At 46.1% G+C, this 12603-nt stretch overlaps 1 protein-coding gene across 4 annotated transcripts in view; it reads right to left on the bottom strand.

Annotated features, from left to right (window-relative positions):
- The window catches only part of SLC4A4 (solute carrier family 4 member 4), a 259357-nt gene that overhangs the window by 136100 nt on the left and 110654 nt on the right, over positions 1-12603 (bottom strand). For all 4 annotated transcript variants that reach the window (XM_029073646.2, XM_029073647.2, XM_003430899.5 and 1 more), the window contains one exon: positions 501-661. In XM_029073646.2, the coding sequence (XP_028929479.1) occupies positions 501-661 (161 nt within the window). The remainder of the gene's footprint in view (positions 1-500; positions 662-12603) is intronic.

Raw genomic sequence — 12603 nt, 5'->3', positions numbered from 1 at the left:
AGAAGAAATGAGAGCTTAGTCAGGGAAGGCCTCTTGGAGGAGATGTGCCTTCAGTAAGGCTTTGAAAGTGTGGAGACTCATCATCTGTCTGATATGAAGAAGGAGGGTGATCCAGGCCCGAGGCAGGAGGTAGGCGAGAGGTCAGCAGCGAGATAGATGGGATCGGGGTACAGGAGCGAAGTGCGAGGGCTGGGTGTAGTAGAAAAGCAGTGAGTAAAGATTAGAAGGGGGCATGGTTATTGTGTGCTTTAAAGCTGATGGTAAGGAGTTTGATATCACAATTATCTCTATAATTATTAGAGTATTTTGTGAATGGAATGCCTTGTGTCAGTCAGTCTCCCCAAGAAGGCAGTGAGCTCCTTGAAGGGCCTGGACTGTGTCTCTTTCTCAATTGTACTCTCCCAAGCGACCGGCTGGCACAGTGTTCTGCACATAGTAGGTGCTTGATGGACGCCCACGCAGCCCATACCCAGAGCCGGGCCTCCCGGAAGCGTACTGACCCACTAACTGCGGGAGAGAAGCGGCCTCCCGGTCCAACATGATGGATCCTTTCTCCATGCACGTCCGCAGCTCGAACAAGCTGTGCAGCGACAGCGTGGCGACGTGGGGCTTGCTCCATCGCTCTCCACCCTGCTCCACCTTCTCCTCGAACTTGATCCACCTGGCAAAGGGAACATCATTGAGAGGGAGGGTCAGACACCTGGCCGGCCGCAGATCCCCGAGGGAGGCCCAGTGCCCGGATGGTGGCTCCAGGACGGAATAATAATAATTACTACTACTAATAATAATGCTACTTGGTAAGCGCTTACCATGTTTCAACACTGTTCTAAGTGCTGGGGTAGATACAAGTTGATCAGGTTGGACACGGTCTCTGTCCCACAGGGGGCTCACAGTCTCAATCCCCATTTTACAGGCGGGGGAATTGAGGCACAGAAGAGTGAAGTGACTTGCCCAAGATCGCACAGTAGAGAAGCTGTGGAGCCGGGATTAGAACCCAGGTCCTCCTGATTTCCAGGTCCATGCTCCACCCACTAGGCCACACTGCAACAACGGAGGCAGAGACGATTATCTGGGGATTTCGGATCTGGTGTTCTTGCCCTTTGTGCTTCGAAGCGAGGGAATGTAAGGGCGGAGGGAGACCCTTTCTTTTTTTATAGCATTTTTTAAATGGTATTTCTTAAGTGCTTTCTATGTGCCGGGCACTGTACTAAATGCTGGGGTAGATACAAGTTAATCAGATTGAACATAGTCCATATCCCGCATGGGGCTCACAATCAGTCCCATTTTACGGATGAAGTAAATGAGATACAGAGAAGTGAAGTGACTTGCCCAAGGTCACGCAGCAGACAAGTGACTGAGTCAGGATTAGAACTCGAATCCTTCTGACTTCCAGGCCCATGCTCTATCCACTATGCCATGTTTACTCTGTGTCAAAACACTGTTCTAAAGAGTGGGGTAGTTATTTAATTAGGTTGGAGACAGTTCCTGCCCTACTCTCCCTTCCAAAATAAAAAATCCAAAACAGGAATTTATTCCCCATTTTATAGATGATGAAACTGTCAGTGGGAAGTGAAGTGACTCGCCCAAGATGACGCAGCAGGTAAATGGCAGAGCAGGGATTAGAACTCATTCAGATCCTCTGATACCTAGGCCCGCACTCTTTCCACTGGGTCAGGCTGCTTCTTCTCCCTCCTTCCCCCTAGCCTTTCTGTGAAACCCAGAAAAGGGGAAAGGAAGGGAGTCCTGTTTTTCAGCCCTCTTTTTATTCAGGGGCTTAATGATTGAATGCCATTTTCTTGAAAAAACTAAGAGCTCATCACGATCTCTGGACACGAGAACAAAGGTCAGAGATCAGAGAAATCTCTGCATTTGGACTTATTTATAGATGTAAAAGCCTGATACAAGCAACATTGGCTGCAGGGACCTCCTTTAAAGCCAGACACACACATCCAGATCACCACTGCAGTGACATTCCCAGCCTGACTCCGTGTAAATTCGCTGTGGGTAGGGGAACGTGTCTACCGACTCTGTTGCACTGTACTCTCTCAAATGCTTAGAATAGTGCTCTGCACACACTAGGTGCTCAGTAAGTACCACTGATGATGATGAACAATTTAGGGACAGCAAAGACATCTTCCTTTGCAGTGTCTGTCCCCCTTTCCTCAACGAATCTCAATTCAGAGGTGCGCAGCTTGCTGCCCCATTGAAATGGTCTCCACCAGGCCCTCCATTCCTGTTAGAGTAGAAGCTCCCTTTGGGCAGGGTAATGTGCAACCTCGTTGTTTTGTTCTTCCTAAGCTCTAGGACAGAGTCCTGCACCCGGTGGGTGCTCAATGAATGCTATAATAATAACTCTAGAGATTTCTGTTAATCGGTTTACTATGTGCCAATCGCTGCACTAAAGCGCTGGGGTAGATACAAACTCATCGAGTCGGACAGAGTCCCCGTGCCAACTGGACTCACAGTCCACTAGGCAAGGTGAGCAGATATGGAATCCCCATTTTACAGATGAGGAATCTGAGGCCCAGAGCAGTGAAGTGACTTACCCAAAGTCACCCAGCAAGCGGGTGGCGGAGGCAGCATCAGAACCCTATTCTTACCGACATTAGAGCAGAGGGCGAGGCAAAATGTACCCACGATATTGCCCGCGGCCCCTTGCGTGACCATTGACGTCCTTAACAGGTCAGTGGGTGGACAAAGGCTAAAGGTCTTTAGGAATAAGAGGGAAAAGAGGTTAAACTCTCCATGTTGTCCTGAGCTCCTGTTTTCTCCTTGAATGAAAATAATAATAATAATGTGTGGTATTCATTAAGGGCTTACTATGTACCAAGGACTGTACTAAGCGCTAGGGAAAATACTACATAAGAAAGGTTGGTCTGGGTAACAATTCCCCCAGCCAGTATAAGGCACGAGGCTTGTAGAAAGTTTTCCCGAGGAGAATTCCCCTGCCGCCTCGCTCAGAGCTTTCAGTGAATCCGCAATATCTCAACTCTTGCTTTCGGGCCCACGGCAAGAGGTCTGGAGAAAGGAAATTGGGTTTGGATTTTTGCTTAGTCACAACTGCCCAAGGGGAGATTTATTCCAACTTCACCGACAAGTTCCAAACAGAGGGAGACGGGTCGGCTCTGCGCGGTGGATTCTATATTTTGGAACACTGAAGTTCAGACCCAGATCACGGAAGTTTGCAAGGTTTGGAGGGAGTGTGTTTCGGTCATAAATTTGAGGTGTGTCCTCCTTCCAGATTTGTCCATAAAATGTGAGATCTTTCAGACTAGTAATTGCTGCAGAATGAATTGGCCTTACCTAGACAGTATAATTTATTGGGCCATAGACCACATAAAGATACGGGGAAAACCGTACCCGGTCAAGCTTTGGTTAGAATGGGTTCTTTGTTGATCGAGGCACACCGTCCGGGGAAGACAAGGACAGAGAGGCGAGTCATTCCATACCGGCCGGCCAGTCTCTGAGTCGAGAATTCATTTTTTTCTAATTGCTTTTGTTAAGCGCTTACTCTGTACCGAGCTCTGTCCTAAGCACTGCGGTAGAGACATGATAATCAGGCCAGATAAAGTCTCTGGCCCACGTGGGGCTCACAGTCTAAGTAGGAGGGAGAACAGGCATTGAATCCCCATTTCACAGATGAGGAAATTGAGGAGCACAGAGAAGTGAAGTGACTTGCCCGAGATCACACAGCAGAACAGTGATGTACACACAGTAAGCGCTCAATAAATATGATTGACTAATAATAATAGTATTTGTTAAGCACATACTGTGTGCCTGGCACTGTACTAAGCGCTGGGGGGGCGGGGGAATACAAGCAAATCATGTTGGACACAATCCCCTTCCCACATCGAGTTCAGAATTTTAATCTCTGCATTAACTCTGCCCTCAAATCTGTACCCATTAAGGAATTGTTATTCACCCGACCCTTGACCCCATAGCACTTATGTCATATAGGTAATTTATTTTAACGTCTGGCTCCCCTTCTAGACTTTACCATGTTCTTTACCATGTATGGGCAGGGAACCATATGTCTACCAACTCTGTTCTATTGCAGTCCCCCAAAGGCTTAGTACAGGGTTCTGTACACAATCAGCGCTCAATAAATATGACTGATTCACAGTAGTAATAATAATAATAATGGTATTTGTAAAGCGCTTACAATGGGTCAGGCAACGTATTCAGCGCTGGGGTGGACACAAGCAAATCGGGTTAGACACAGTCCTTGTCCCACGTGAGGCTCACAGTCTCAATCCCCATTTTACAGATGAGGTAACTGAGATACAGAGAAGTGAAGTGACTCGCTCAGGGTCACACAGCAGGCAAGTGGCAGAGCTGGATTACAACCCGAGTCCTTCTGAGTCCTAAACCCGTATTCTATCCACTACGATGTATAAAAGGCATTTATCCAACGCCTTCTGGGTGCAGTGCACTGTACTAGGAACTTTGAAATCTGACAGAGGGAAGGCTGAGACCGAGCTATTGAAGACCAGCCTATCAATTTACCCTCCCTCTTGTAAAACTGCAATGAATTGAGATGACTGTTCATGTGTCCTTTTTTTAAATGGTATTTGTTAAGCACAAACTATGTACCAGACTCTGTACTAAGCCCTGGAGTAGATATGAGGTAATCAGATGGACACAGTCCAATACCCCATGGGGCTCACAATCTTAATTCCGATTTGACAGATGAGCTAACTGAGGCACCGAGAAGGAAGTGACTAGCCCAAGGTCACTGGGCAGGCAGGTGGTGGACCCGGGATTAGAATCCAGGTCCTTCTGACTCCAAGGCTCGTGTTCTGCCCATTAGACCACACTGCTTTCTCCAGGGAAGCCTCTCAGCATCTTCTGGTACCTGCAAAACCGTCTGGACTTGGAGAGATAACTGAATGGGACAAACCAAAAGATTCCTTTCAAGAGGTGCTCAATTTTGGAGCATTTCAAGAGTTTGCCACTATAGGAGAATTCCACTCCATAGTCCCATTGGAAATGACTGGATTATGCCAATTTCGAAATGTAGAACTAAATGCCATCAAGGAGAGTCAAGAATTCTACCTGGCAAATATACTCCGTTCTCCCATAAAGCATATTTTTAGCTATATTATTTGGGGTAGAGCTCCTCTGGGGAATTAGGAATGTTCTTCAGATAAGAGAAGCAGCGTGACCTAGTGGATAGTGCACGGGCCTGGGAGTCAGAAGGATCTGGGTTCTAATCTCAGCACTGACACTTATCTGCTGTGTGACCTTAGGCAAGTCACTTCACTTTTCTGGGCCTCAGTTCCCCTAACTATAAAATGGGAATTAAGACTGTGAGCTCCATGTGGGACTGAAACTGGGTCCAACCTGTTTAGCTTGTATCTTCCCTAGCTCTTAGTACAGTGCCTGACACATAGTAACCACTTAACAAATACTATAATATATATTATATTAGATGCTTTATACATAATATATTTTATATATAAAGCATCTGCCTGAATAGGACACGGTGTGGAGGCAAAAAGACACAACGCAGGAGGTTAAGACCCATGTTTCCCATTTCCTCCTTAACATGGAGTCCATCAAGAATGTGACCTCCACCGTGAGGTAAAACTGAGGTTAAAGGCTACATTGTCCATCAGCCTTGAGCTTTGCACTGGCATGTCCTTGCCCCCTACATAACAAGACCCTTACCACGTTCTGCTTGCTAATTATGGTAATGCTTCCCGTACACCCTGGAAGTCGATGGTGAGTTTGCACTTCAGACAAGTGTTGTTTGCAAGGAGAATTTATGAGTTCGCAGTTTAGCCCAGAGAAAAACACAGAGAAATTCTCCACCTAACAACATGTAATTATGTATGTAGCTAATTATGTGCATCTCCATCACCCACGCACCCCTTTCTTCAGAGGGATACATTTGCACCAGGTAGGTATCACCTCCTATCTACCCAAGCCCTTAGTACTATTAATATTATTATGGCATTTGTAAAGCATTTAATTATGTTCCAGGCACTGTACTGAACGCCGGGGTGGATACAAGCAAATCGGGTTGGACACAGCCTCTGTCCCATGTGGGACTCACAGTCTCAATCCCCATTTTACAGATGAGTCCATGACCTTCTGACTCTCAGGCCCATGTTCTATCCACTACGCCATGCATGCCTGGCACATAGTAAGTGCTTAGCAAACACCATAAAATAGAGCAAAAATTAAAAAACGCATAGATCAACACCCATTTAACCCCAAAGTCAGCACCCAAAGCCAAAAGCATAGAACTCCAAGTATATGAAGCCCTACACCCCTTTATCTCTGAGCCCAGAGGAAACTTGGGGTTGTGGAGGGGGAGCAGAAGGAAAGGCTTGCTTTGATTTAAGGGAGTACAAGTGTTGTGTCTGTAGGGTTTTCTCCAGAGGGACAACCTCTCCAGGGAAAATCCTGAAGTCGTGCTCACTGTATTAATCGATCAATCAGTGGTATTTATAGAGAAGGGGTGGAGCCTAGGGGGTAGAGCACAGGCTTGGGAGTCAAAAGGTCATGGGTTCTAATCCCGGCTCTGCCGTTTATCTGCTGTGTGACCTTGGGCAAGTGACTTCACTTCTCTGTGCCTCATCTGTAAAATGGGGAGTGAGATTGTGAGCCCCACGTAGGACAGGGACTGTGTCCAACCCCATTTGCTTGTATCCACCCCAGCCTTTAGTACAGTGCCTGGTATACAGTAGGTGCTTAACAAATACCACCATTATTCTTAATGACCGCTACATGCAGAGCACTGTCCTAGGTGCGTGGGAGTGTACAAAACACAGACATATTCTCTGCCCACGGTGAGCTTACAGTCTAGAGCTAAACCTAAGTAATCCCTGCCTGGCTAAATCCTGGGCCCGGGGTCTTGGTATCCTCAGAACCTGGAGTGCTGTTTTTGTTTCCCTGGTGAGCTAAGCCAAATTTGCTGAGTTCTGCACATCCTCTGGACCACGTGCTTAATATATTTCCACACTTTGTGGTGCAGAAAATAAGTAGCTTTATACACCAATCTGAAAAAAGGCCTGTTACTGTGTGGGTCACTGCCTAGGATTGGCTGGGAGGCAGTCCCGGCTGGTGATTGGCTGCTGGGGTAGGCAGAACATTTCTGGGATGAGAGTAGTAAGCATATTCCTCATTGCTGACCTCCCGCCTTCTGTCTCTCCCACTTTAGTTATACTTCACTCTGCTGCCTGGAGCACTTTTCTAAAAAGAAACCCCAAACAAAAGGTTCATTTCATGTTTTTCCACTCCTCAAGAACCTCCAGTGTTTGTCCATCCACCTCCACATCAAACAGAAACTCCTCACCGTCGGCTTTAAAGCACTCAATCACCTTGCCCCCTCCTACCTTTATCTCCCTGATTTCCTACTACAACCCAGCCTGCACACTTCGCTCCTCTAATGCCAGCCTCCTCACCGTACCTTGATCTCATCTGTCTCGCTGCCGACCCCTCGCCCACACCCTGCCTCTGGCGTGGAACGCCCTCCTACTTAGTATCCAACAGACAGTCCCTCTCCCCACCTTCAAAGCCCACTCCAAGAGACCTTTCCAGTCTAAGCTCTCATTTCCTTGTACTCAGATTTGCATGTTTTAATCATCCCTCCCTCAGACCCACAGCAATTAAGTATATATCCTTACTTACTTATGTTGATGTACGTCTCCCCTTCTAGACCATAAGCTCACTGTGGGCAAGAAACATGTCTACCAACCCTGTTATAGTGGACTCTCCCAGCAGAGGAGTCTTTAGGAGGAAATGAAAACCTCACGCCCATTTGGACATGAGCATCAAGAAAGGGCATTATCAAAGCCAAAGAAAGGATAGAAACAGCATCCATGGATTGATTGATTGATTGACTACCATGCCCACCTCATAGTCTGGGAACCCCCGGCGCTGGATTCCTGTTGGCCTGTCTCCCCATTTCCTTGCCTTGCCCTCTGCTGACTGCTGAGCTGCTGAAAAATCCTTTCAGAGGTCCAGAGGTATTAATCAATAACAAGAGAATTAGGATTCCTAGTGGTTAGAGCATGGGCCAGAGAGTCAGAATGACCTGGTTTCTAATCCTGGCTCTGCCACTCGTCTGCTGTGTAACCTTGGGCAAGTCATTCTACTTCTCTGTGATTCACTTACCCTATCTGTACTTCATCTGGGGAGATTGTGACCCCCACATGAGACAGGGACAGTGTCCAATTTGATTAGCTTGGATCTACTCCGGAGCTTAGTAAAGCACCTGGCACATAGTAAGTGCTTAAAAGTACCATAAAAAGTGGGTGCACAACAGTAATAACTGTGATATTTGTTAAGTGCTTACTATGCGCCAAGAACTGTACTAAGCTCTGGAGTAAACACAATAATAATAAGGCCCCACATGGAGCTCACAGTCTAAGTAGGAGGGAGAACAGATTTTGAATTCCCATTAAGCTGATAAGGGAACTGAGGCACTGAGAAGATAAATGACTTGCCCACGGTCACACAGCAGACAAGTGGCAGAGTCAGGACTAGAACACAGGTCTTCTGGCCCCCAGACCCGTGTTCTTTCCATGAGACCATGCTTCCCTATGAGTGCCAGGTCACTTTGGTGGCCCAGAGATGAGTTTGGGTAAAGCTCCTTGGGCCCAACTTTTCCACCTTACCTTTCTCTTTAGGAAGGTGGACATGTTGAGGAATGCTGTCTCTGAGAAGAGGCTTTTTATTCATTCAATAGTATTTATTTATCCACAAACAGCTTCAGATCTTGAGAATTTAGGAGACTAAAGTCCCTCCCAACAGCATATCAGTAGTAGTAATAGTCATCTAATTAATTAACTGGGGGTGTGTGGGGGGGTGTGTGTGTGGGGGTGTGTGTGTTTGTTTTACAGATCACTTTGCTAAATTCTGGGAAGGAATACATGGGTGTGAATTAGACCTTGTCCTGGCCCTTAAAGGCTCACAATTCAAGAGGGATTTGGGAACTGGCAACAAGCGCAAAAGGAGAAATAAAAAATAAAAAAACAACAAAAGAAAAAGAATCAAAGACAAGGACGAGTATCATAGCCCAGTGGAGAGAGAATGAGCCTGGGAGCCAGAGGACCTGGATTCTAATCTTAGCTCCACCATTTGTCTGCTGTGTGACCTTAGGCAAGTCACAACCTCTCTGTACTCCAGTGTCTTCATCAGTCAGTGGGAATTCAATATGTTTTTTTCCTCCTACTTAGATCATGAAACCCCTGTGGGATCTGACTAACTTCTAGGTACTTTTCTTGGTACGGTGCTTAGGACAAAGTAAGCGCTTACCATCTACCACCGTGACTATTACTGTTATCAGTAAGTCACTTCACTGGGCCTCTGTCACCTCATCTGTAAAATGTGTCCAATCTGATTAACTTGTATCTACCCCAGTGCTTAGAACACTGCTTGGCACAAAGTAAGTGCTTAACAAGTACCATAATTATCATTAAGTAGAGAAAATAAAAGCAAATCGTAGGGTGCTGTGGCGAGATTCAGGCTCCTTATGCCTCCAGTATTAAAGGGAGAACATTGGCGGAATCTCAGACATAGAAACTTGCCTCTGGCTCTTTTCTTAATCTTTATTTCCCACAAAGATGGGATGGAAACAGGTCCTTGGGCCTCTCCAATTGCTGGAGCACTGATCTAGCCAGATCTAACTGGGGCATCCCCCAAAAAGCAGTCACATCATGGCCTAATGTAGCCTTCTTCTGGCAGGACTGGATCTCTCCGAAACCCAAATGAAAAAACTCAGCATCTTTTCCCCACCTCCAACTGAGCCAGGCACCCTCCAGCCCCTCAGTACTGAGTGAATCAAATGAGCTGGAATTGCATTGACTATTAATTGAATTGGAGTGTCTGCCTGGAGGATTAACCCTGTGGAGAAGCAAGCCCTCCAGCTCGCAGACCTTTTTTGTACAAGCTTCTTGTGGAAAGGCATCAGACATTTGGAACTGGTTGGAGACTAGACATTTAGCAAAAAGGCTGCCAGGATCGAAGACCTGTGGTCCCCATATTAAAAGAGCGGGCATTTTGTGTAGAAATTAGTTGTCAGAGAGACCTAAAGCAATTACTCCTCGATTAACATGGGGAAATAGGGATTTTCCTTAGGTAGAGTCAATCACTTCACACTCTTCCAGAGTTGTTCAGACCCAGCCACAGGCTGAGGTTTTTGGTTGTCATTGGCTTGTTGAATAACCTTTAGACCGGAATTCTGTTGCAAGCATGTCCCCGACTCTTTGGGTAACCTGATACCCACCTTTTAACCTCTCTACTTCTCAGCCAGCTGCAAATCCAGGGAATGCAAGCCAGAACCCAGTCCTCCCCTCCTTCAAAGCTCACTTACCTCAACTCTTCCTCCTCCTCCAAAAACCTGTCCCTTGACCACTTCCCAACACTCCGACTTTTATCGGTCTGCCACTTCTAAAACTCACGCATTTATTTATTCCCATCTCTAGACAGTAAGGTCGATGTGAGCAGGGAAGGTTTCTACCAGCTCGGTTGCATTGTACTCTCCAAAGCGCTTAGTCCAGTCCTCCGCACACACTAAACTCTCAGTGAATACCACTGAACGATTGAGTGATTGATCGTTAGAACCTCCAGTGGTTGCCCACCTACCTCGGCAGATACTCCTTACCGTCGGCTTTAAATCGATCGGTGGTATTTATAGACTGCTTACTATGTGCAGAGCAGTGTACTAAGCGCTTGGGAGTGTACCATACAAAAGAATTAGCAGACAGGTTCCCGGCTCACAGGGGCTTTCAATCCTCAATCAGCTTTCCTCCTCCTATCTATCCCATCCTATATATCTAGGATCTATCTCTGCAAAGAGCATAGTGCTTGGCACAGAACCAGGATTTAAAAAGTATCATTATTGTACTGTACTTTCCCAAGTTCTTAGTACAGTGTTCTGCAGAGTGAGAGCTCAAGGAATACCATTGATGGACTGAATTATTATTATTATGATATTACTGTGAGTGTAATGATTTATGGAAATAAACTTGGGCAACTGAAACCACAGAATGCAGGGGACCCAGGCAGGGCAGAGGAAAGAGACCAAACCCTGAGGACATTTAGGAAATCCAAAAGAGGAAAAAAGCAAAAAGAGAAAAATCAATGAACTAAAAATGAAAGCATTAAAGCCCCAAAATAGCATTTTTCCAGGCTGCTTAAAGAATGCTGAAGAGCAGAAAAATTGAAGCGAGTGAAGAAACAGTATGGATAGATCAGGAAGTCAGAAAGAAGATCTGACTAAAGAATCGATAAATTGCAGGTAAGGGAAGAAACAATCAACTGGGACAAATCCAAAGTGGGCACTACCTCTTCCACCGGCAAAAGAAGAATGGAAATGTGAAAGTGGAAAATGAAAAAAATATATATTCTCTGTGATTTTCCTTCTCTCACTGGATGTTCAAATGGCCAGGAGACTAAAGTAAAGAGTTTTAAACCTAGGTGCACACGCACCTTGAAGATTGATCCCGGTCAAGGAACGTTCAAGGAGGAAAGAAAAATAATCCGGAACAAATGGGGCTACTGTCACTTACCCCAGAGATGAGGTCTGAGGGAGAATCATTTTGACCACTGAAATTCTGAAAGACCTGACTACTGTCCCTTACTGGAAAGAAACTAGAATCCAAAATATGAGAGCACAATAATCAATGCGGCTGAGAATGGGAAGGATGAGGGTGATGATAAAATGTTGATGACAACTAAGATGACGAGCGGACTGGGCCAATCACTGAATCAATCAATCATATTTAATGGGTATTTACTGGGTTTGGACCACTATACTAAGTGCTTGGAAGTCGGTAGACCTGACCCAAGCCCTTGAGGACCTTAAAATCTAGTGAGGGAGATAAATGTTTAGATATATTGCAGGTAGGGGAAGAAACAGAGCCTAAAGATAAGGACATAGTGCTTTGTGGGGAGGAGATGGGGGCTTAGCGGATGAGGACTCAAGGTGATGCAGTAGTAAGAGGGAGAGTGTGGTGAGATGAGAGATTAATCAGAGAAGGCCTCCTGGAGGAGATGGAACTTTAAAAGGGCTTTGAAGATGGGGAGCATAGAGGTCTTCCGATGTGAAAGTAGGGGTGCCTTCAGTGAGAACAACCTTTCTTAACATCACTCCTTTGTTGTTTGCCAGCCTATCATGACGTGGAACCCCTTCGGACTCTAGGGAAAAGTGGCTGATCTATGAATAAGAGGGTGAGGGGAGCCAAGAATCCTGGGTCCTCTTCTCTACACCAACCTCGACTTAGTGTGTGAAGCGGAGAGAGGGGCAAGTCAGCTGCAAACTGTTAACTTTCTTCTCCCTCTCTTCAAAACAGGAATAACCTCCCATTGGCTCTGGAGCAGAAGTGGCTGTTTGGAACATGCTGTTTATGACATGCTGTGAGTCCTTAGGCTAACAAAATTACAGAAATAGGAGTTATCGCCATTACAGCCATCAGTAAGGAAACTACCAGTCTCCGGGCGAAGCTCATCCAGTCCACAGGAAGTGGAATAACGATTCTCACTGTCCAAGTTACAACCTACCCTCTAATACCTGGATCTCGATCTCGACTATCTTGCCTCTAACCCCTTGTCCGTACCCTCCCTTTAACTTGGAATACCCCACCCCTTCAT

This window comes from Ornithorhynchus anatinus, chromosome 10 (assembly GCF_004115215.2).
Source record: "Ornithorhynchus anatinus isolate Pmale09 chromosome 10, mOrnAna1.pri.v4, whole genome shotgun sequence".
Lineage (NCBI taxonomy): Eukaryota > Metazoa > Chordata > Mammalia > Monotremata > Ornithorhynchidae > Ornithorhynchus > Ornithorhynchus anatinus.
The sequence above is the reverse complement of the archived record's forward strand: the minus strand, read 5'-3'. Positions and strand labels throughout refer to the sequence as shown.